At 38.9% G+C, this 22,293-nt stretch overlaps 1 protein-coding gene across 1 annotated transcript in view; it reads left to right on the forward strand.

The window, feature by feature from the left end:
- Nucleotides 1-22,293, forward strand: part of lrmda (leucine rich melanocyte differentiation associated) — a 279,576-nt gene that overhangs the window by 169,479 nt on the left and 87,804 nt on the right. The window contains exons 3-5 of the mRNA XM_077582111.1: nt 9,346-9,472; nt 11,498-11,637; nt 14,995-15,121. Of these exons, the coding sequence (XP_077438237.1) occupies nt 9,346-9,472; nt 11,498-11,637; nt 14,995-15,121 (394 nt within the window). The remainder of the gene's footprint in view (nt 1-9,345; nt 9,473-11,497; nt 11,638-14,994; nt 15,122-22,293) is intronic.

Below are 22,293 nucleotides of genomic sequence, written 5' to 3' on the forward strand. Positions count from 1 at the left end.
GGATTGACAGCATCCCATCTGATTCACTGCACTCTCTGCACCTCCATCAGCGCTAATGACATAGAGAGAGAATATTAACCTCACACACTCAGCAGGGAGATCCACGGGGCCTATCATTCAGACAGTGCAGGGTTCATATCAGTCAAACACACACGTTCATTGTTAGCAATTCAACACTGTCTTTATAGGGTGTTTAAACTAACAAGATTGAAAACACATTTTCAAAATGGGATGTGTGTGGTCGCTCATTACCAATGCAAAGTGAATGGGGGAGCCATAGTGTAACGCAAAAGTACCTAATTTGAAGGCCACTTCTGTAGGCCAATAGAATTGCTCATTGTTAGCATCCCTAGCATTATGAAAGCTTTTGTTGCTGGTTGTTTGGCTACACACTTTTTAACTGTAGCAATGCTTTGCATTAGTTTCTCTTCATTTGAGTTTCTGAAAGTGGTTCACATAATCAGGGCACCGTTTGGCGACCTGACAGGCTTCCTCGTTCTGGTTGGACCAGTTGTAACTTTCAAGTGAATTTCATTGCTCTGTACGTGTGCGTGCATGTGCAATGACAATAAATTCATTTCCTTTCAGTTCTATTTTGTAAGTTTAAAAAAAAATGTTGACCTTGACCAGTTTTTAGGGGTGGTTGTCTGTTTCTGTATTGGTATGTAATTTTTTTTAATATCAAGTTTTGTCAATTATGTAGATTTGTTTTCAAATGTGCACATTTGGTTGAGTTGGTAAAAATTCGCATTTTTATTTTGGAAAATGAAAAAAAAAATATATATATATATATATATATAAATGATCAAATTAGCAATTTTTTTCCCATTTTTTCTATATTTTATTATAAAACCACATACTTTAAATTTTGTAGAATTTTATAAATTTGAAATGGGTTTTAATTTTGTAAAATAATTTTATATTTTGTTAAAAAATATACTGAAAAATTAAATTTTTGCATTTCACATTTGTAATAGTGTGTCACATTCCGTACGTTTCTTTTAGGCTTTAAAAAATCAGGATTTTACAACCAATCAGCGATCAGCGAGTTTTTAGAAGAACGATAGCCAATGCCTGATTTGATCAGACAATAAAGTAATATAACTAATTAAAAAATGTTAGATTTACTCTACAGTCAATCGCCGCCATTCACGGGGGATAGGGACTGGCCCGGCCCAACATCCAAGTATCATTGACGACAATTGAAATTTATAGGAAACCCACCCCCCAAAAACAAATATTCTTTAAAAAAAAAAAAAAAAAACGCTGAGAAACATACAACTATAACATGTAAGTCTTATTTTGCAGAGCCGATCGGGCAAATAAAGACATCACAGCCGCGCATCAATTTTGCATAAAATGTAAAGTACGATCCCAATCCAGATCAGAACAGTGTAGTTTGTTTAAACAGTTCTACTCAGCTGCCATATATATCCACATAATAACTCAACGACGTGAGGCAACGAACGGCCAAATTCCTCAACATGCTCGTCAACAAAGAACTTTTCAAGTTATATTTCACAGATTTCTCCCCGCTTGAATTCACTCGGCGGGAGACATATTTTGTTTTTGCAAATGATGCAACCTCGTGCAAAGTTCAATCCGACATGCCGCTTCCAATTGACAGCTGTGTCTTTATGCATTTTTGGCTATCAGGAGCGAGCACGGCGCAATAGTCAGAGCCGATTAAGAGTAAAGCCACATAAAGAGAATGGCTGCCGGCGCCTTATGTACTCTTAATGATTTGCATTGCCATTAATAGTCATTTGCAGCTGCCTACAGTAAGAAAAAGACGTGTAATCCTCTTCCCATGTGTGAATTGACACGCATTCACAAGGAGGGGTGATGTCCTGGATGTGTGATCTTTAAATGACTGCCACCTGAGGCCTGGCACTGCAATGAAGGAGGAGTGCTACGCTGAGAAGTCTACGGGTGAGAAAGTGTGAGCTGTGTGGCGGGAGGGAGTTGGGTGTCTGATATTGGCGCATCTAATTTGCCGTCGCCGTCAGGGATGCGTGCATGGAGAGGCGTAAAAGGCCGGCGGGAAGAGACCTGACTGGATCTGTGTGGAGGTGGCAGCAGGGATGCTTTTTGGGAAGGTTTGAGGGGTTGCCTTGAATTCATTAGCTTTATAGATGTCATTTGCTTTGGTTAATCCGAAAAAAGTGCTTTTGATGCTGTATTTTTGGTACATTTTCATGTTTATGTGTATGTTTGTTGTGGGTTTTAGTATGAAGACATAGCCATCAGTCTTGGTATATATATTGATGCAAAAATCTTGATTTTAATGGCAGCAAATAAGCTACATTTCTGACAAGTATCATTCTCGCCAAGGGATGATGAGAAAAGACTGAGAAATCATGCTAAGGCTAAGCTAACCTAAGATTGACACGGCTAGCACATTTAACATAGGAATTAAGTGGGTGATGTGTTTGAGTCCACTTTTAACAGAAGTCTGTCTGAAACCATGTTAAGGTAGAGAACATCCAACTGCAAAATTGAAGGCAAATTAAAAAGTGGAGAGGAAATCTACTCGCTAAACAGAACCGACACCGGAAATGAATTAACTTACTTTACAGTGTACATCAGCCAGGAGTAGTCTATGAGGTTAAAAGTATAATACACAATCAAATGTGTTTATTTTATGAAAGGAAAATCAGTTGTTCATATGTTATATTATCATATCTTTGTTTATTAAAAACCCTTGCTTCAGGTTTATCCCACAAAGTTGCACCTCAAATGACGGCATTGATTTACAAAACTACTGGAAAACTTTCAAGCTCTGTGTTATGTTAAATATGTAGGCATATTTGTAATGTAAATTTAAAAAAAAAAACTGCAATGCAAATGCACTTTCTAATTATGCATTTCCAAGAAATTTAAAGAAGTGCAGTGTAAAAATAAAAAAATATTGCAAGTGTGTCTACCCATCTGAATATTTCTTCACTATTTCAGACTGAATTGCTCTCCACTCTTCCTGCCCACATTCAACTCTTTATTAAGTTTATGAAAGGCCGCCGCATTCTGCCTTGCCCAAGTCCACGCCGGTCTCCCCATTCATTACGCTACCTTATCCTGGCAGGCAATCTGAAGTGCGCTTTAAATAGGCCATTATGCACATATGAAGGCCATGGTGGCACCGCTATTGGTCAATTCATCAAACGTTTATCTGTTGCCGTCTGAACGGGACCTCGGTTTTCAGTCGGTCTTCAGTAGTGGCCTCTCTTTGGAGCTAATGTTTCATTGCATTTCTGCAACATATTGGCCTTTTAGCACTGTTTTTGAAACCTGTTGTGTAATATCTTGGATTGAAATGGCTTGTTTTCCACACTGCACTGAACGCATCAGGCAAAATAAGACAAGCTAACAAACATGGCAATGGAGGAGAAGGGAGTAAAATACTGCTGCGTTAATAGCAATAGCATAATGTGGAAAGCTAATGTTAGCATGTTTGTTTGTTTTTGTCATTTCAAGCTGACAGCAAACAGTGCCTAAGGGCTCAACTTGTGAATGTCACATGACCAAACCCAGAAAGCACGTGTGCTGTGATTGGTTGTTATCTGAGCTCTTGACTTGACCTTCCTAGCTTTTAATCAAATAAATAGGGACGCATCACATTAATTTTATTACATTTACGCTACATTTGTTTGCATTTACGTTATACATTTATTCAAGAAGAAACTTTAGGTTTATTTTATTTGAGAATGTTTAGGTAAATGATGTTGATTATGTTGATTCTGATTTTGTAAAGAATTATCTCAAATTTGTAGTTTCTGTGAGGGAACCCAGGAAGAAAAGTTTTACCAAGGTGAAAACTAATGGGGATCCCATTTTAAACAATAAACAATAGGCGGGGAAAAATGGGGCCACTGCAGCAAAACAGAGACTGGTGTATAATACTAGCATGCCAGAATTAAGGCACCACAACAGGGTAAACTAACGTTAGCTTACAGGAAAGTGGAGACTGTGGCGTACAAAACTTCAGGACGAAGAGTGCACGTCACTCTTGGTACTTTTCAACCAGAATAGTGACATTGTAAAATGACAGCTTTAATGGGCACTGTGAAATCGAACATGTGCTACATCTTGATGTAGCCTTCCCCAAAAAGGTCATGTATGATTCATTTTGGCAGCAGGCATGAGAAAAAAGTCAGGTTCAAGCATGTAAATGAGCCAAAGCTGCCTCCCGCCATTTTTTCCACCGCCGCGCCTGAGGATATATGACATGACGCCGCACGAAGCGCAACATTGGCAGCCGTGACTGACATTTCAGCCAATAACGGTCGAGGGTTTTCTTGGCTCGCTTGTCAGCAGTGGTTTATCAATCACTATGTCTGCGTTAGCATCCGTCCAATCGATCGGTCGCTCGATGGCTCCACTGTCCTTGTCTACTTTATCATCATCATCTTCATCCTGCCGCCGCGCTGACACTTTGTTACGGATGAATATTTCTATTGTTGTTGTGGGTGCACCTTCAGTAGAGGATTATGCACACGGTGCACATGTGATGTATGAGGCTGAGTTACACGTGCAAAGTGGTGGTTGTTAGCGTAACGGATTAGCTGTGATAGTCGGGCGGATGATAATTACCTTAACAAGAGAATGATTCATCACCTTACCTCGTTAAAGGCAAAAAGCAATAACAGCACTCTGAACTACACATATCATAAATCCAATTACTTAGCATATTCAATGAATACTATCATTATTATTACTCTGGGTCTTCATTAATTAGCCACCAAGCCAGGGAGGTCCAATACAAGAGCTGTATCAAAAGATAAAATATAGTTTTGAGAGGTATTTAACTGTATAGTAATAATGGGTTGTAATATTTTGTTTGTGTGAATGATTGTTTGTCTATATGTGACCAGAGATTGTCTGGACCCACAATTAGCAATATAGAAATATTTATGCCATTTAGCCATATTGTACTGAGCAGCCTGAACATGTGGTGTAGTTTTGTGTTGCCATCATAAAATAACATTATAAATCACTGTCAATAACGATATTGCGTTGGGATCATATATTAGTAGCTCCCATATTGTCTCTGTTGTGCCTTTTAATTAAGGTCTATAAGATTAGGGGCTCAAGACAATTCCGCTCATTAGTTTTGTTAACAGCAAGAAAAGCTAATTTGACTACTTTTTAATGCTACACGGGAACTTTGCACTGTTTCCAAGCTACAACAAGTAAGGGAGAAAAATTATTATAATGAAAGCACCAATGGGAAATGCACAGAGAAAGCTGGCAAGCGTTCTAGTGCTTCAATCTCTGCGCTGTAGTTAATGCTGGATGGGACTCAGTGGCTGCTCGCTCCCCTGGCTGTGAATTTAACTGATTAAATCAGCCAGTGCACGCAGCGGCGGTGACATGAAAACAACAATTAATAAGGCTCCCTCCTGTGTCATGCGGCTCCCTTTAACCAAGCAGCTAATAACATAACCCACAGGATTGCAGCAGCCTCACACAAACACACGCACACATGCATTTACAGGTGGCAAAAGTTAGGGAGTGGCAAACAAAATCATGTTTATCCAATGCGGTGCCAAACTACACATTGACACCAATTACACTTGCAGATTAATTGCATGTTTTTGAGAAGTGTATGTCAAGTCACATACAGTACCTGCACTGTTCTGTAAAATTCAAACGTCATATTTCAGTTCTGCCTCGAAAAACTGCACTAAATTGACCAAAGGTAGAAAAATAATACAATTGTAATTGTATTATAATAATAATTAATAATAATAATTATAATTGTAATGAAATACAATTTGTTATATTAGATTATATTTTGGACATTTAAATTCCATTTTAGTGTGCCTAAAATTACAACTGGTGACAATAGTAATTCTGATTCATTATATATATATTTTTTGGGGGGCGCCACGGTGGCTGACTAGTTAGCATGTCCGCCTCCCAGTGCAGAGGACGTTAGATTGAGTCCAGCCTTCGGCCTTCCTGGGTGGAGTTTGCATGTTCTCCCTGTGCTTGCGTGGGTTTCCTTCCAAATTCCTAAAGACATGCGTGACAGGTTACTTGTATACTCCAAAATTTCTATAGGTGTGATTGTGAGTGTGGATGGTTGTTCGTCTGTGTTCCCTGCGATTGGCTGGCAACCAGTTCAGGGTGCACCCTGCCTACTGCCCGAAGCCAGCTGGGATAGGCTCAAGCGCCCCCCGCGACCCTTGTGAGGACAAGCGATTAAGAAAATGGATGGATATATATTTATTTTTATTTACTATCATTTTCATTGTTTTTACACCACATAAAAACCCTTGTAATACCTCATGTTGTGTTACGATGCCTGTTAGCAATAGCACTCAGGTAGCTCTTTAGAATCAAGTTAAGTAGCTGTTTGCAACACAAATTAGTGTTCCAGAATTGTTATTTAAACACACTTTTATTGTGTTCATTTGTTCTCTAACTGCTGGCGCTATTTGCTAGCTGCTTCTACAGCCAGTCCTTGCGCATTAAAAAAAATATATAGCCTTTATACTGTATGTTAATTGTAAAAAGTTGAACCTATTGATTTGTCAATAATGGAAATAACATGAGTGAGAATGTACAATATTGACTGTGTAATTGCCCTAAATTATTGCATGACATTAAAAAAGACAAATACAGTGGTGCCTTGAGGTACGAGTTACCTGACTTATGAGCTTTTTTTTTTTTGCTTTGACTTGCAAATGCAAATAGTGAACAATTATTCAAAAAAGAGACTTTAATCTTTTTACTGCCACTCCCAGTTGAAATTTACTGTCAAATTAAACATTGGTTGCTTAATGCTAATGGTAACATAATGACAACTGCATATTTGTCCTAGTTTAAACAACTGATATTTGAACACAAACAATGCAAAGTGTAAGTAACCGTTTGTTTTTTTATTTCTATTTATTGGCCTATTGATGTTTTTTAAATTACATTATTGAGTTATATTTTTCTAATGAAACTCATTTGACCTTTTTTCGACACAATAGTATTGTTCTTTTATTTATGTACTAATCGCAAGGTGCTGTATGATTGATATTGTGACTGGTCCTCGGTTCATAGTCTTGCTGAGCATCACCATATAGCATAAAAAAAGCAGATCAGCGTGCACATCCATCTTCCTCATGTGTTAGTCAGAAGCGATAAGAGCTTGTCAGCCAACAGCAATACCAGCTATAGGTGCTGTCAGTCGCCGATGTGTGTTTTTAAGTGTGTGTCTGTTTGTGTGCAAAAGTGTATAGATGCCGTTTGAAACGAGGCATCAGTCTGCCTCACTGGAAGTCAGCAGCGACTTGCTGATTTGTTCATTCCCGTGTGAGATGCTTGCAATTGTTGCTGTTTTTTTTTTTTTTTTTTTTGCTTTGTAGTTCAATGTTGAAACCATTTTGTGTGTGAGGTCAAGTCTGTCCAGAATAGAAAGGAGGGCATCTTAACTGGATTTATGTTGGAATCAAAATATTCAGTGGCATGCCTACTGTATTTTATTTTTCTTCAGCTTAATTTGGAGTGTTCACTTTTCGTGTTTTGCTACATGAGCCAACAAATTGATCTCCTCCATAGTTTTCACATATTATAACTTGGAAAAATCTTTTTAATTTATTGCCGTATAGTGTATGTAAAATATTAGTCATTGCAGTTCAGTATGCATAGGTCAGCCAGGCCAGAGGTGGCAGTGTTGCACACTTTGTTCACACAATGATGAATAATGCTTTGAATCCACACACACACAATTTCAGCCTTGAAATGTTTATTTTGCATTCTTGTAATGCATTCATTTTTTGTGGAAGGCAAATAACTCTCCAGAAATGGTAATTGTATTTTTAACAACAATATTGTCACTCTTCAATAAAAATAATGTATCTCCAAATTGTAAGTTTGAGTTCTTATCTGAAGGACAAACACATTTAGTTTTTGTTGTGTTTTAGCGGAAATTAAAAACCAATGAAAATTTGGACATACAGCTTTTATTGGACAGTGACTATGTCTGTCTTCTCACATTACTGTTTTAATATGTTTTCTTAAATAAATCCCATGAGGGAATGACATTTTTAAAAATATAATTAAAAGTCCAACAATGAATTTAATTCAAACTTTCAGTTGGTTGTATTTAATTAAATTTTTTTGCTCATATTTTTCATTAAATGTACCTTTTCCATCTTCAAATGTGATATCACTCTTAAGGTGGGTTTACATGAACATAATAAATGCTGTGATGATAACATACAGTGAAATTAATAATATGGAGGGTGTCCAGTGGGATATGTCCTCATTATAGAGTTGTTCACATGAGTGAAGTCAATCCATTTAATAAGTCAACATTTTAATAGTCCTGAGTGGAATTGAATATTGAATATTTATTCAAATCCTCGCTTTGCCAATGTGTTGCTTTCTTTTCCGTGATGAATGTTACACACAGTGTACTGCTTCCTGCCTTCCATTTGCAGATTGTCACGATAAAGTTCTCATATTGACGCAAGTCAGAATTTGTTAGCGCTGCATCTGTTTAGAAGTCGTCGTGCTTTTGAGTAAGCTATGCGATGCTGTCAGAGAACATAGATGTACTTTTATAAAGCGGGAGCTTCCATGACTGCGGTTATTGATGTACTTGATTAATAAAAATGCCATTAGGAATGCTCTTTAGATGGCAAAATCTATTGAGAGGTTGCATGCCTGTGTTTGATTTAAATGCCAATAAAGTCACCTAGGACACGTCCACGCAGTGTTGAAGGATTGGACAGCACACACTGCCATTGTGCTCCTTTTACAGCTTGAACTTTGCACGGTCCTAATATTAATCCTGACACCACCCTTCATCATTTTTATGATAAGGCTGTGTGAATGAATTAGCGCGTGAGGGTGGGGGTTGCCCCGGTCAGAGGAAAACATGCACTGTCTCTTTAAGGTTTTGAAGCCTCTGAAGAGAAAAGTTTGCCTTCCTTCCATTCCATGTGCAATGGCGAGAGTGTTCCGCTTCCTGTGTGAAAATGATGGATGACAAGTTAAATTTGTGTCTGGGGAGTGAAGGTGAACTGTGACAGAGTGATTTGTCTTGGGAATGGAGGGTTGGGGTCAGGCAAAACTGGGCGCCTCAAGGCACAAGACATTGACAAATTCATCCTGCCCGCCGCATTTCTGAAGCCTTTTGTTTTGAATCCTGGCTACTCACAAGTGACCCCCATCCCTCATCCTGCCAGCCTCTGAAGGATGCCTCGCCATGCCAGGGGGAGCTCAGCGCCACTAATTCTTGTCATTCACCCCCCTCTGCACTGACAGGCCCGGACATAAACTCTTTCAGCATGTGAAATATTTATCTCCGACCATAACCCGTCTTTTCCTCTGGCCTTATCGTTGCAGGTCCCTGGCAGGCCTCAAAACGTTTACTGAGCTGGAAGAGCTGGTCATCGACAACAATCTGCTTGGGAATGACCTCCGGTTGCCCAGGTTACCTAACCTGCACACCTTGATGCTCAATAAGAACAAAATATCCTTTCAAGGAAATGCGCTCCTCCTTAATGGCGCTGTAAAAAAATGCAGACGTCATCATTGGTTCTTTGTTTTGTTGTCTTGAGGAAACGCTTTTAATGGCTTTGCAGGGTGCTTGAGTGTGGAGGAGCTCCATTGAGGGGCTGTTTCTGAGCCACAGGGACCTCTAGTGGAGTCAGATTTCAAGTCAACCACAACATACAGTACAATCAAATAGAATAGTGTTGAACCAAATAATGAGATTATTTTTCGTGTTTGGTTTTGTTGTTATAGTGAAAACTCTTTGAAATAATAATTTGTGCTTCAGTCTTAGTACACTTTAAATGTATGCTACACTGCTGCTTCAAATACCTATTAGATGTATTTTTTTGGGTTTGTCTCAATTGCCACATAGAGTTTTGAACACATTTATTAGATCACCACCGCCATTTATGTGTCTCAGGAACCATTTACATTATGAAGTGCTTTAATGGAGACTCTTTCACTTTAAGTGAGGGTTTTGAACTGGAATTAGGAATTTCAAAATTAATTCAACTCTATATACCAACATTTTAGCTGACTGAGTGTAAAATGAATCAAGGCTAACATTCAACCACTAAAACTCTTTTTCTCAAATTCAAGTAAATACATTGACATATTAATCCACAAATAATGATTTTGCCTTACTAACCCCCCCATTTTTTAAAACAGTGCATCTGTAAATTCAAACTACAACTACACAACTAATATTTAGAATGAAAATGTCCTTTTGCATAGAGCTTCTATTAGTGTCTTAACCAATACAAAAACATAAAGGCTGATTTATGCTTTTCATTTAGGGCAACTGTGGCAGGACTCTTACATTGGGTGTTGGTCTAATACATTTGTGACGCACTGTATTTTCAAGTAATCCATTTACATTTATCCACATTTACATGTACACAACTCGAACATGGGGCAGCAACAACAGGGTAATTCAAGATAATTATACTGTACTGTATGCGGGGAATGCGATAGATTGGGGGGGGGGGGGTTATGGGGGGCGGGTGGATCAACGTGTCAAAAAGTGCACTGGGCTGCTTTTATATTTTTCTGTATTCAAAATCAGACTTGAGGCATGTAATTTATTATTTTACATTTTTTATATCTTCATAATGATAATCATGATTATTTTAGTCAATAGTGTGATATGATTTAAAAAAAAAAACATTTTTAATTTGTAGACAGAACATAGCACTGTAGCGTTCCATTTTTATCTGTTCCCATTTTTACCAAATTGTGATGTAAATGTACCCTGAGTTTTCATGGTAAAGGAGAAGTCGAGGTTTCGAGACAATACAAGCTATTAATGATCATTTAACAACCTTTTTCGGTTTCCTAACCGGTTCGGCAACGCGTCCTCTTTTCACTCGTCTTCCTCAGACCCCACCGGAGGCTCACCCTCTCACATACATTAACGCACATGCACTCACTTCCAGAGTCAACATTAAAATGTGGGGCGTCTGGGACCGTGTGCCGACTTGGGTAGTGAAGTGGCGGGCACATGCTAATAGGCCAATTATGTACATCCTGTCGTGGCGCGCTGCCATTTTATAGCTCGAGCGCAGCATTAGCGGCGTTGTATTTTGACACTTTCGGGGCTCAATTTTCCAAGTGAATGTATTAGTGATGAATGTGCCTGCTTTAGGGGCTGTTTGTTTTTTTCCACGATTGGCAAAAAGTTTTCCACGGCGCAGCTCTGGGAAGCACGGACTGTTTGAACCACAGGGCATCCATCATGTTGTCACTATTCTGCAGCCGGCCACCTAGGAAATGAAAGAGATGAAGAGAAAAGCAGCCAAATTGTGTCACTGCTATACGCCAGCCAAAGCCTGCACCTTAAATTGGCCCTGTGTCGCACAAAGCTGGTGACTAGCTCCTTTGAGCACCGCCGTACGCATGACAGTGATGTGTTGGTGGGCCGACAGGGCCGAGAACAGCGCTGCGGGTAGTAAATGCTAATGTAATTAACAGCGCTAGGTCCTTGACATCCGCCCTTTGACACCTGACTGATATTGAGGCCCTGCTGGAGCACTTGGCTGACGCGACCCCGTCGCTGGAGTACCTCAGCTTGCTGGGCAATGAGGCCTGCCCCAACCAGCTGGTCAGCCTGGATAAAGATGAGGATGACTACCAGAGATACAGGTCAGTTCTTATATCTTTACATAACACCTTCTTTTATACCAGCAATACTTTATTTCTTAATTTGACCTGAAATGTAAATAATGCACTTTCTGTAAAATTGCAGGTGAATTTGAACTTAAATGTTGTTGAATGAGACTTAGGAAAGATTTGGAAATGTTCTTATTGAAAAAAAAAAAAACTTCTTGGAGTTTCCATATAGTTTACTGGATATTCTCAATGAGTTCAATATTTTCATGTTGTAATTATTTTAATTGGTTGAGAAATTAAGATTTTTTTCAAAAGACAAAAATGGTGACATATTAATGAAAATCACTGAATGCTGACTAATTTTTGTGAATGAATGGCAATTAAGTAAAAACAAACCTGAAATGTAAATAAAATATGTGGCTGTTGAACCCTTTCATCAGGTAATATGTGGATGCTTAAACACAGGTGTGATGTGGGTACATTATATCAAGACATATAATGACACTAAATGACACTTAATGAAACACTTCAAAGCAATATTCTGTAAAGGAGTGTACCCTCCCTTGACTATAATAGTGGTAGACCTGCTCAAACACCTCTGTAGTTGCGTTAGAAGAAGCATGTTAGCTAGCTTTGCTCTGCTTCAGATTTATGTGTGGCACTGGTACACATTTTTCCGCCCTTGAAAATGATCATTATTCAGGACATATGATGACATATAAATACATACTGTAAGTATAATGACACATCATTTGTAATCGTGTACAATCATGTCTACTCTCATGTTTTTGATACATCCACTTGAAACGTAACAAACATTTCTTGCGAGATAGGATATGTTTTGATAATTAATATATAACCCATGCACAATTAAATTCAAGAGCTAGATATTGATAACATGTTATGTTAGCATGGATGACAATGTCTGTAGCATCCATTTGAGGTTAGCTAGTTACTGCAATATGTTTGTGATTAGGCAAATTAACAACTGATTAAATGCTAATTCATTATATAAAGGAATGTGAGCATCTTTAAACGTTGTAGCAAAGAATTTGAACTTGTGAACGTGTCACAAATAACCCCAAATAACCTCAGAAGAACTTGGCCGTGAAAGGTTCTTTGTCAAGCCACAACGCTATTTCGCCCCCATGTTATGTAGCTTTTTGTAAGTCACGTATTTGATGATGTCCTGTTCCCTCCAAACATTTCACAAGCAAACTGTAGATCCGACCACATCGTTCTAAAAGCTTTGTCACGCGGCCCCTCTCTACACTCCAGTTTGCAAAATGGATTTCATGTGTGACTACTCCCCACCACAAATGAGTGTTTACTAGCCTGCCTTAGCGCAGCAGTCGATGCATTAAACATCAAGCCGGGCCCCGAGCCATGCAATATGACCACCATTTGTCAGGGTCCTTTACGTGAAATGTGATAAAAGGCGAAAAGCATACTCTCTTTTGTCTGTTTTAGCCCTAAGTGCTTGTTTCTGACTCTGTGTTACCTATTAATCATTTAGCACCAATGCCTTTCTTGAATAATATTTCACCTCCTTTTTTGTCTCCCTTTCACTTTCCCTACCCTGCTCACTTTTCTGCCCCGCATGCTTATCTTAGCTGGTGAGGAAAGCCGCTCGCGTCTGAGTGACAGCGACTACGCTCGTGTAATGTAATATTCATAATGTGTCACATAGTCAAACATCAATTTGAGCGTGATGCAGATTCCATGTCTGACAAGGTTAGGCTGTGTGCAGGTCATGACAGCACTGGGCCTTGGGCAATAAATAGCCAGGCCCGTGCCTCGGGAGCTCGCGGTCTCTCAAGTGGAGGATCCTGGTGTGTTCCCTCCATCCACCAATTAGTGCGATGACATAGAAATGTACAATTCATCCCCGCTGCAGCTGCAGTGGTCAACGGGGTGGTTAAACCGTCTCCTGTTTATCACTGACCATTTTTGTTTCTAGCTGGCCACACACATCCCCAGTGGCCATTTGTGGTACTGCAGTAACATGCACAACCAACTCATTTGTAAAGCTTTTGTAAGTTACAATGAGTATAAAGATAAAGAAAACTACTAGAGTTGTCCTCCCTACGAACTTTTCTGCCTTTTCAAGGTCAGTTAGGCTCAAATTGAAAAGGAACTTACAAAGGCCGACCAGTCGGGCTACAATCCAGAAAACCCTTCAAAATCACTGCAATGCCTCCTTATGATTGAAACATTGACATGAACTTCGCCATCTCTCCTCATCCCAATCACCATCATGTCGCTCCATGCCTGTACCCTGCGTCCTTCCTCACCTTCCACTTAGTTGCTGCACACGACGTGTCCTTTTTTGGTCCTGACACACTGCTTCCTTCTCTCTCTGCCAGCCTGTGAAAGGATGTGTTGTCATCTATGTATTCCCACCATTATCTTTTGACGTTTCTCCCCCACTCCCTCATCCCCCGCCCCAATGAAAGATGGAGTGTGTCTGAAAGCTGGGAGAGATGCTGTGATGCTGCCAGAATGACAGCTCTGGCAGACGGGCAAGCGTCTCCTTTCATGCTATTTATACGTCCGACTTCTTCTCATCACCTTTGAAGGTTATTACCTTCAAGGAAACATCATTAGTGTTAATTCGGCATCATCGTTATATTTCAGTAAACACGTCTTTTGTGGATGTGTGTTTTTTTAAATAGAACTTGGTTCCAATTTTGTATCACTGTTTCTACTATTTTCTTAGTATGAAAAGCCTTGCACTGAATTAAGTAAAATACACATTTGAAAAAATATATACGATAAATTATTAGGCTGCTTACAATATGCCCTAACCGTTTTTCCCCTTTTTTATTATTATAGCATTTATGTTGTTTACAATGGTGTTGCACTATTTCCCACAATTTTCTCACAAGAATACAAGGAGTATAATATTGAATGAAGAAAAATAAAATAAGCATATTATGAAAACATAATACAAATAAAATAACATTTAGAAATTTTGAAAAACAATATTTAGAATGTGTGTACTGTATTTAGGATATTTAAAATGTACCTAGGGAAACACTTATTATTATAAGGTTGGTGAGTATATCAGTCCCACTTGTGTGATATTGCTTAATTTATATTTAATGACTTTTTTTATCACCAAACAATACCAATTCTTAAAACAAAACAGTAATTTAGGAAAATATGTTTTTAATAATCAATAGAATAATGAATTACAAAAATATTTGATAATCTATCCAACAATCCATTATCTGAACCGCTAATACTCATTGACACCCCTAATATATTTATATATATATACTGTATATATATATATATATATATATATATATATATATATATATATATATATATATATATATGAGGCAAGATAGTTTAGGTCTAACTGTTTGGGCTCCCCCCACACAGGTATTTTGTTCTGCACAAGCTGCCGCAGCTGAAGTTTCTGGATACCAGGAAAGTTACCAGAAAAGAAGTGACAGAGGCCCAAGCGAGAGGAGCCTTCATGAAGGTGGTTAAACCCAAGTCGGAGGCTGTAAGTTTTGACTATTTCCTGTTTGTTAGTTTTTTTTTTCTTCCATTTTACATGACATTTCTCCTCTTCTCCATTGTTCTCTTCCCCATCTTCTCTCTCTTTCCCTAAACATTTGACTGTCGGTGTCCGATTAGAGAGGTCCTCTTACCGTGCCCTCACTTAGAGAGTGTGTATATGTGTGTGCAATGTGTGTGTGTAACTTAGTGACCACGGGCTGACCTGATTCCGTATGCATGAGCCCAGATCAAAGACGACGGGCGGCTGTCCGGTCGTGCTTGTGTCGGCGAGCGTGACATGGCTGGCGATTGGAGTGACAGCTCACGTACACGCCGCTCACCATCGCTTAATTATCCCGTCCCCCCGCCACCCCACCCCCCACTCTTGTTTTGGGCCACACAGACTAATTAGAGCCGGGGATAAAACTGACTTCAAACCCCCTCTTTCACTCTGACTTGCCCTCTTCTGCCTCTTTGATAATGCAGTGCGAATGATCATGCCTCGCCTTGATTTGATCGCATGTAATTGTGAGGTCATGAAATATTTAGCTGCGCTTTGTCGTCTAAAGGTCTCAGGGGCTCTGCCGGTGAGCCTGGGAGGTAAAAAATGGATCGCGGGTAGGCCAATCAGAAGCACGGGGGTTTAAAAGTGCACAGGGAAAGGGAAATATTTTCCTTTCAGACAGTCAGCGGGGACGGCGTCGTCTTTTGGCGTCGCTACGCTTTCCTCTTGATATCTCATGAAACACAGAAATAATTTAACCTCTGTGTGGCGTGTTTGCTAGATGGAAGAAAGTGGAATGAAAACTGTGTTCATCCACTTTATATAAAGAGAAACCAGGGACCTCTACAGTGATTTTGGCAGGCTGGAGTCACTTTATGAGATTTTATTTACATAGCTTGTCAGTGCGGGAGAAATGTTTGGCTGGGAGACGAAAGCAGAGATAATTACTGATTCTAGCTGACATGACGTGTGTGTCTTTGTGTCTTAGCGTCTTTGAACAAGCTGTATCTGATTATTTATTCCTTATGCAAAGTAAAAGGTTACGGCTTTGATGAAGACGCATCGACTTCCCACTGCACTCCCACTTTTTCCTTTCTGTGCCGAATATACTTCTATATTTTTGAAATGGTGTTCTCACTGTTCCTCATTAGCGGAGTCTACAGTAAGTGTGCGGACACGCTCCCCGTCTGGGCCGAGGAACGTGGGCGCAGCCTTTCCGTACCATTTGTCTTGAGCTCGATGAGATGCGATGTGTCAACTTTCCGCAGACTCGATGTGCCATGAGTACCTCCCAGCTCTCATTGTCCACATCATCGGCGTGATTTGTGAGCTTGCCAATGGTGCCGGCGACCAATTAACAGCAAGCGAGCGGGGGAGCGGCCTCCGACGATGGCATAATTAGATACTTGTTTGCTTTTGTGCATCTTGAAACGGGATGCTTCTCATGGTTGTACATTTGCCTCGTTACAAAGGATCATAATTAGCTGTCTGGATTGCGTTAAGCGGTGCAAGTGTTGAGAGAGAGAATTACACCAGCAGTACTGATGTGACTTAAAAGGTTTGTCCATGCAAGGCAGGAAGTGATGGCACTTGGTTGTTTAGTTGTAAACAAGCACCCTCTCATCCTCGTCTGAGGGGCTTCTAATTGCCTCATGTAGCTATAAACTTGACTGCTTGTGACTCCACATACTTTTCAAAACTTCCATGAAGGGATTTTTACAGTATGGAACTAAATGATGTATACTGAATTATGTATATCTATGAATAGATTTTTTGTAAGATCTTGTACACAGCTACAATTGCTAGGTAAAAATCTACTGATAGAGTGCAAAGAAGGAGGTTACACTATGTGTTGTTTGATGGTTGGTTAGTTGGTTGCTTGATTGTTTGGGTATTTGGTTGGTTAATTAGTTATTTTGGCGTGTTGGTTGATTATTTGTTAGTCGGTTTGTTAGTTGTTTGGAAGTGGTTGATCATTAGTTTATGGTTGATTATTTTGTTTGTTGGTTGGTTAATGGGTTTTAGTAATTTGTTGGTTGGGGTTACATTGGTTTGTTTGTGGGTTGGTTGTTTCGTCTGCTGGTTTATTAGGTTGGATTGAATGATTGGCTGGTTAGGTAATTTATTGGTGGGTGGTTGTTAGTTAATTAGTCAGTCAGTCAGTCAGTAATTTTTCCTTATACAATGTACTGACAGTACTTGCAAAGGAACTGAAAGCAAACATTGTAATCCTTCAAATTCTTCTCTTTTGTCCCTCATAACTCAAACTATTCATTGCCATTACTCTCACAGTAAATAACTGACCATTGAAATTTTACAAGTAGAGTGTGCAACTTTCTATCCCCAACTCAAACTAGCCTCGAAACATTTGGCAAGACCTTTGACAAGAAAATTTATGTTTCCATCAACATTTTGGGATATAATTCCTTAAAATGGGCTTTCAAATCATGTCAGGGTATGTTTTATTTTTCTTCGAGTGAAAATGACAGACAAGCAATAAACAGACGTTAAAAAAAATGTATGATGCTCGATGTAAATAAAAAAAGAAGACCCATAGAGGACAATTGAAATGTTCTCCAAAAACCACAACGTTAAGCTGACTCAGGCTGGAAAAGCCTTGAACTGTATTTTGGGAAATTGGGCGTGTTGGAATGCCATAATGTGATAATTCCCGATGAGGGCTTAGAGGTCATGGCGTTAAACCACATAGAGCCCTTTGGACTGTGCGTTTGGAAAATACATGTGGTGCTTTTTGGCCTGGTTCCTCCAACCTCACTGCGCCCGGGGCGCGCTCTCTTGCTACCAGCCGTGTCTGTTCAAACATGGACTGCGCATTCTGCTTTCAGAAGCCACTAAATAACCCCCCAGTTGAAAAAAATAGCACACGGCATACTAAACTAGAACGTTGACTCCTGGACGAATGTTTCACTGTGAGTAAAATAAGGTCACAGACAACTCGAGGTCGACGTCAGCGCGTTTAAAACTCTCCTTGGACATCACTTAAATTTTCCCTGACTTGATTTCCTAGCATGAACACACATTTTTCCTCCTGACATCCTTCTTCTGCGTATAATGTAAAACAGACTTTGCGGGTGGTTTGAGCCAGCGCCCGGGTCCCACGAGGCATGGCGCTCACAGGGTAACGCTTCTTCACGGGAATCGACATTGACAGAGCCAGGAAAGTCCTCAAAGTAGATCGTTTCATTTCTTCTTTTTTCCCCCTCTCTACTGTAGACACTAACTTGTTTTACAACAGACAGCAGCTCATATTAAGTTTGAACGAAAGGAAGTCTGTCCAAATTTACAACTGACTGCTCAGCTGTAGACTCATAATTGTGCATTATGGGATACATGGTTGTGGGTTATTTTGCAATGTAGTGGGGGGGGGAACAAAAAGGCATTTTGCTACGGGTTGGCTGTGTGGCTTCACCGTAAAACGTACAATTGCCACGTCCAGCTCTGCTACTCGAGAGTTATGACTTCTCCAAAGTTCTCAAACATAACAAACGGCAAGTAATATAGCGCTTTGTGAATGTGCCTTTGGTGCCTTTACTAAATCATTTTACTCAACAAATGTGTCCTCAGGGAGAGAATATGCTTCTCAGGAAATTCAGTGTAACCCAATAGATCACCCTCAAAGCCAGTTTATTTGCTCTCTGGCTTTAGCTGTGCACCAGGGCAAGTCTTTAAAAACGCCTGATTTGTTACCATCCTTGTTTGATGATATTCTCAACCAGGGTGTGCACGGTAGACTGAGAAAGGACAGAGCTGTACTTTCAGCTATTTTCCTAATGTTTCTATCAATATTGTTAAATTGTATGGTCCTCAGGAGATGAAGGAAAAAAATCATATTACTTCTTGGAAAGAACAATCAAAGGGCAACGTAAACCCACTAATTTGCAAGGTAAATGAGCTGCAGTAGAAATCAAAACTCAAAGCAAACAATAAGAGGAAGAAAAAAAAAAGTTTTTTTTTTTATACATTAACAGGATATCTTCGGATTATCTTCATTTAAGTAAACAGTTGGCTAAGGAACTGATAAGTAGTTTGATTTGACCATTCAAACATTGCTAGCAATAGATAATTTGTATCATCTCAAGATCTTGACACAATTGAAGCAAAATTATTTGTACCACTTGGAAGCAGTCAGCAAAGGTAGCAGGGTTAAACCATTCATTTTCCTGGTAGAAATCACAGCACAAAAATCAAGGAAAATGTTTCTTGTAAGAAGTCCTAAAAATGTTAACCCTTAATTTTGACTAAATAGTATTGCTGTATAATTGCTGTATAAATAGGTGTTACCAACATCTGTTGTAACAAATTGATATTACAAAAAAAATATAGAAATAAAATGTGTACATGCCTATACAGACAGATATAATGTATTGAGTGGGATTAGCATAAAAGTACTAAAGTATTTTCTTCTATTGTGGCAAAAGCTATTTTACTTATTTTATTTATACTAGTGGTATCAGTATTTGGTATGGCTGGCTATTCAAGAATTGAGTAATGGTACTGGTATCATCTGAACAAATGTGGTATTGAACATCCCTAGTTTTTTTTCTTTTTTAAGATATACACAATAGTTAAATTTCATTTTTTGATGATCAAATTTGATCGAATAATTACCTTTTTTGCAAAGTTAAAGTGCATAGATTGAAGTTGATCAAGATGAAAAAGTTAGTAGGTCAGTATTTTTATTTTGTGTAATTGGATATGCTAACAACACACAAATGCAATGGCTGGAGTGTGATTCCCCTGGCTGACAAAGTTAGCATGTCAATATTTCTTTTGACAAGGTAGAATATTCGATTGTTGCAAAAGCTCACTGCCATTTATTATTAAACATGTATAAAAACATAATAGTTAATAAGTAATTTTTTCACAATTATTGTTTAAGATTTTTTTTTTTTCAAATCTACCTATTATGAAGCAAGAGTGTCTGCTTTGTTCCTCTACACTCTTTCCTTAGCATACATACTTTCATAATGTTATCTGTTAATGCCATCGCCTTTCATAGCAACACAGCTGTGTATAATTACTTGGACTCAGAGCTCACTTGGACTTGTGCTGTCCAAGCTTGTCTTTCGGCATGAACTGCTGAAGCTTGCTCGGATGAGAGGCGCAACGTCTTCTAAGACAACCAGAACAGTCCGCTTGCGATCGATTCAATGCCCTGAGAATACAATGACCTACATGAATGAAAATGCTCACAAGCAATCGCTTGGACGTATTTAGTTTGTACTTTGTAGAATGGTTGAGCTTGATAAATCCAAGTAATCGTTGCAATGTTCATTCTCTCAGGTTATTTTCGGTGAAGAGTGTGCATGTGTGTGAATGTGTTTGCAATTGTTTCATAACTTCTCCCATAAAGCCAATGTTTGGACCATCACGTCAGGAGGTCACAGAGGGGTCACAAGCAGGGAAAACAACAGCAATTAGAGGGAGTGACTCACACCGTCCACATAAATCATCCACACACACGTATAATAAACACTCAGTAAAACTTTTTAAAGCACAATTAATTTTAAGTAATAGCGGCGAGATTGATTTATGGCTCCTCTTCAAAGGCTGCAGACGCGGGGGTGCATGACCCCGCGTGTCACGAGCAACTCCCGCCAGCGAAAATGATAGATGAACTATTCCTTTTTGGCTCGGCGCAGAGCAGAAAAACAAACAAGCTTTCCGAAGGACTTTGAGGAGACGTTGAAGTGGCTGCATTGCATTAAGTAATTTTCCTCCCCTTCTGCTGACATCCACTTTCGAAAGGAAACGTCTCTGTGGTGAAGTATCTGCTGTTGTGATGTCTCTTGTGTGTTGTGGTCCACTCCAAAGCTTGTCTGAAAATAGGCCAAGGTTGTCCGGCAATTATGAAACATACCCCTATTTTTAAAATTTTAATATCCATCCCAAATTTGTCGGATTACATGATTTATTTTTCTAATTTGAAAAATGTAAGGTTAGTTAAGTGCTATATCTGTTCAAAGTTGGGATTGGCAAAGCCTTTTGCTTCATTTTCTCTCCGCAGGGAAACATTCTGCTGACGTCAAAGAAAAGTGCAAGAAAACAGTTGACTGGAATGTACACACAAGTAAAAACAGCATCATTTGTTCAGGCACCATTGCGATTAAAAGAAACAAAAACAGATTGATGATCATTTTTGTTGAGCATGTAGTTTAATCAGTGGAATGTTGTTTAAGTATAGTCTTGAAGCAAAAATGTATTTTACTAGTTGGAAGCAACAAATTAAGGTACCCTTTTTTGCTGCCTAAACAGGCTGGAAGTTAAAATATTAAAAAAGCAGGAGAGTAGCAGTAGTGGTAGTTATACATTTGTGAAAAATATTGATTAAAGGCATTGTCTGCTTTTTTCCCCTGCAAGTATCATATTGTTTTCCCATAATTCGTATTATTGCAAAGAAAAGTGAAGGAAAACAGTTGAAATTAAAAAAATCTTAATTAATAGATGTGTGCATTGTTCCAATAAAACATGATTTGAAGGGGAACGATATGCTTCAAATATGGCTCATTTCAAATTGGAACGATTCGATTTGTTTTGATTCAGTGGAATTATGTTTCGATTCAATATGGTACAGATCCGTTCGAGACTGTGTGATGCAAGAGTTTCTAGTTATTTTACAATATGAACTTATCAGTAGGCTACTAAATGTGGCATTTCCTTCAAAGAAATATCCCCAATAAAGGACAATCCGATACGTTACGTCAATACATTTTGAAGTAGAACGATTCGTTTCGATTGAGGTACTCACATATTTGAAATCAAAACCAATTTTCTGATTAAGATATTTTTTTATTTGCACACCTTTATCTTAATAATATTAAAACAAATTGAATTTGTGTTGTTTAAATTAGCCTGAATTATATCATTGAAATGCAGTACTCATTGATAAATAAAGGGAAACAAATATTAAATGGGTCAAATCTTGTCTCTTAAGTAACATTAGTGCGTGGTAAAATGCTCTCAATGTTTGGGGAATTTCCCCAACCCAATCCTGTAATGTTTCTAATGGTTCTGTTCCACTATAGAGCAATCTTTGGGCTTGTGTCTGTAATTTGACATGTCTTCATTTACGCCTCTATTCAATTGATGCTTTGAGCTATTAAATTCCACAGCGTCCCGTGTTAGCCTATCAGACCGATCAGAGCTAATCC

This window comes from Vanacampus margaritifer, chromosome 12, assembly GCF_051991255.1.
Source record: "Vanacampus margaritifer isolate UIUO_Vmar chromosome 12, RoL_Vmar_1.0, whole genome shotgun sequence".
In the NCBI taxonomy this organism is placed as follows: domain Eukaryota; kingdom Metazoa; phylum Chordata; class Actinopteri; order Syngnathiformes; family Syngnathidae; genus Vanacampus; species Vanacampus margaritifer.